Genomic DNA, 3652 nt, shown 5'->3' on the forward strand with positions numbered 1-3652 from the left:
TACAGATTAGAAACTGTGCGATCCAATGAAGTTGTCTATTGACAACCCTTAGAAGATGCAACTACAAAATGATGGAATCCTCAAAGAAAAACAATGAACTTTGTAAAGTATTTTAGATCATTCTGTCCATTAGCCAATAAATAAAATACTTGGCAAAAAAGATGAAAACGGCTTCAGTGGATTTTATTCACAGTTTACATTTTCAGAACTACAACAATTTCTACATAAACAAAGACTCCGAAGTCACAAAGCTGTTATACATTTATTCTATAGAGACCTTTAATTAGATTTTCTGTTGTTGTTACAAAGCAGCAGACGGTCCTGCAGGACTTCCAGCATTTTATATAAGAACAATTCATTAGCCGGTACAAATGTCTTCATGTAAACCTGAGAATATTGTGTAGGTACTCCGTACATGTTCTCCTTTTAATAATTTCTCAGAATGGTGATTGTTTAAATAGATAATCATATCTCTGCTCTATAGTAATACATGTAAACAGACAAAACAAATGAATATTATGAGGAATCAGACAGAGATTTCCTCTTTTACCCTCGTAGGTCTATCAGACCATCCACTGACCATGAATGCACTTTTTGGGTTTTTCCTTCTGATCTATCTGATGACTCTTATCACAAACCTTCTTATATTTTTCTTGGTCCTCACTGACTTTTCTTGCCAACTTGGCATTTCTGGACATGTCCTATTCATCAGTGACCACACCGAGGATGCTCTATGATTTGGTCATAAAAAGACGAACAATATCTATTCCTGCCTGTACAGCTCAAGTCTTTTTCTATGCCTCCTTTGCTGGCTCAGAATTTTCCTTGCTCTCGGCTACAGTTGTGACCAAAATTATTCAACCCCCACTGAAATTGAGTGTTTTGGCCAGTTTGACATTGCTTTTGATCATTCAGTCATCTTGCTTACATTTACATTAAAGAGGCACTTGTAGGTCAGACAAATATAACATAACAGTTATAATGAAATAACCACAAATGTCTTTTCTGTGCTCACAGCATTATCAGTTTTATTCAACCCCCAAGTGACATTCAATCTTAGTACTTAGTACAGCATCCTTTTACAGTTATAACAGCTTTTAAACGTGAAGCATAGCTTGACACAAGTGTCTTGCAGCGATCTACGGGTATCTTCGCCCATTCTTCATGGGCAAAGGCCTCCAGTTCAGTCACATTCTTAGGCTTGCGCACTGCAACTGCTTTCTTTAAGTCCCACCAGAGGTTCTCAATCGGATTTAAGTCTGGTGACTGCGATGGCCACTCCAAAATGTTCCAGCCTTTCCTCTGCAACCATGCTCTAGTGGACTTGGAGGTATGCTTGGGATCATTGTCCTGTTGAAAGGTCCAACGTCTCCCAAGCCTCAGGTGTGTGACGGACTGCATCACGTTTCCATCCAATATCTCCTGGTACTGAAGAGAATTCATGGTACCTTGCACACGCTGAAGCTTCCCTGTACCTGCAGAAGCAAAACAGCCCCAAAGCATGATTGACCCTCCACCATGCTTCACAGTAGGCAAGGTGTTCTTTTCATCATAGGCCTTGTTCTTCCTCCTCCAAACATAGCGTTGATCCATGGGCCCAAACAGTTCTAATTTTGTTTCATCAGTCCACAGAACACTATCCCACAACTTTTGTGGTTTGTCCACATGGCTTTTGGCATACTGCAGTCGACTCTTCTTATTCTTTGGAGACAGCAAGGGGGTACGCCTGGGAGTTCTGGCACGGAGGCCTTCATTACGCAGTGTGCGTCTTATTGTCTGGGCTGAAACTTCTGTACCCACATCTGACAAATCTTTTCTCAGTTCCTCAGCAGTCACACGGGGACTTCTCTCCACTCTACGCTTCAGGTAGCGCACAGCAGTCGAAGTCAGCATCTTCTTTCTGCCACGACCAGGTAGCGTTTCAACAGTGCCCTTTGCCTTGAATTTGCGAATGATGCTTCCTAAGGTGTCTCTTGGTATGTTTAACATCTTTGCAATCTTCTTATAGCCATTGCCCTTCCTGTGAAGAGAAATCACCTCTTCTCTTGTCTTCCTGGACCATTCTCTTGCCTTCACCATGTTTGTAACCACACCAGTAAATGTCTAGAAGGAGCTGAGTATCACAGTCATTTTAAAGCTGCCTAATTGGTGCTTATTATGCTTGATTGCTGCTCGGTGACATCCACAGGTGTTTTCAATACCTGATGGAAAGCACCTGTATGAACCTCTGTTCTTCAGAGTGGTAGTCTTTAAGGGGTTGAATAATTGTGGCAATGAAGAAACCACATAAGAACCATTTACTACTGTATTACATAAACAATTGATGTCATTTTAGTTGCATTTGGGTAGTTACAACGTCCTTGTAGGATTTGATTCTGAATACAATTCCAAATGTACACTATAGTCCCTAAACCCCTTTACAGCATTGGGGGTTGAATAATTTTGGTCACAACTGTATGTCCTACGACCGCTACATTGCCATCTGCCACCCCCTACATTACAAACTAATGATGTCTTGGAGGGTCTGTGCTCATATGGCCTCCATGGTCTGGGTTGCTGGATGTTCTGTCTCTTTGCTCCATACTTTACTTTTGCTCAGGTTGTCCTTCTGCAGAACATCTTCCATCCACAACTTCTTTTGTGACTTTCCAGGCTTATATCAAATTACATGTACTGACCCCTTCATAAACATGGTGGCCATATTCTTAACATGCGCTACTTTTGCATTAGGAGCCTTTCTTTTGACCTTTCTTCCATATGTCTATATTTTTAGTACCATCCTCAGAATCCGTAGTAAGACTGGAAAGAGGAAAGCATTCTCCACCTGCACCTCACACCTCACCGTGGTCTCCATCTTTTATGGCTCCTTCATTTTTATTTACTTGGTTCCATCTTCCAGCAATATGGTCAGTTTAAACAAACTGTTTTCAGTCATATCTGCCCTCATTAACCCATTGCTGAATCCTCTGATCTACAGCCTGAGGAACAAAGATCTCATGGAGGCACTTAGGAGGTCATATTATCACCTAAAATTAATTCAGGTTTGCTGCTCAAAAGTAAAATTGTGAATATTGACACTTTTATTTTCTAGGAAGTTTTCAGTTGACTAAAGATTTTAGTAATGTCTGTCATAAAATGTGAAAATGTCCGTCGGTCGTAGTTGTACTTAACCCTTCGTAACCAGGGGCCATTGTAATCTAGGGGCCCAGGTCACATTTACCAGTTTCTGAATGCATTGGTCACGCTCACAGTAACTGTAACAATTTTGCCAACCAGAATATTTGTACATGTTCTTTAATTGGACCTGTGGGTGTCGGATTATAACATTTTTTTTTATTAATGGTTGAACTGGATGGACTTTTGTCTTTTTTCAGCCAGACTAACTATGTAACTATGTAACCTATAAGGAATTTAACTATCTTATGGTTTTAGGAGAACCAATCACATTTAAAGTAAAAATAGAAAAACACTGATAAATGTACAAAATTGCAGCTTTAGTTTGACTAACGTGTAAAATGTAATTATTACTATTCCACATATAGTCACTAAATTATATTCTACTATTTTTCCTGAGAACCAGATGACAGAGTAAAGTCTAGAAATGATCTTGGTCTCTGGCACCTGGATTTGGTCCTTTCTTTTTCCTATAATA

The 3652-nt window shown here is 39.9% G+C and overlaps 1 protein-coding gene across 1 annotated transcript; it reads left to right on the forward strand.

Annotated features, from left to right (window-relative positions):
• Positions 1–726: 726 nt before the first annotated feature.
• LOC149434050 (olfactory receptor 2A12-like) lies at positions 727–3215 on the forward strand. Its single transcript, XM_089664144.1, has 2 exons — positions 727–836; positions 2456–3215. Exons 1-2 carry the CDS (start codon positions 727–729, stop codon positions 3066–3068), a joined length of 723 nt encoding a protein of 240 aa, XP_089520270.1. The 3' UTR covers positions 3069–3215.
• Positions 3216–3652: the final 437 nt, after the last annotated feature.

The sequence above is a fragment of the Staurois parvus genome, unplaced genomic scaffold, assembly GCF_062004578.1.
Source record: "Staurois parvus isolate SC_StPar_1 unplaced genomic scaffold, SC_StPar_1.0 ptg001842l, whole genome shotgun sequence".
In the NCBI taxonomy this organism is placed as follows: Eukaryota; Metazoa; Chordata; class Amphibia; order Anura; family Ranidae; genus Staurois; species Staurois parvus.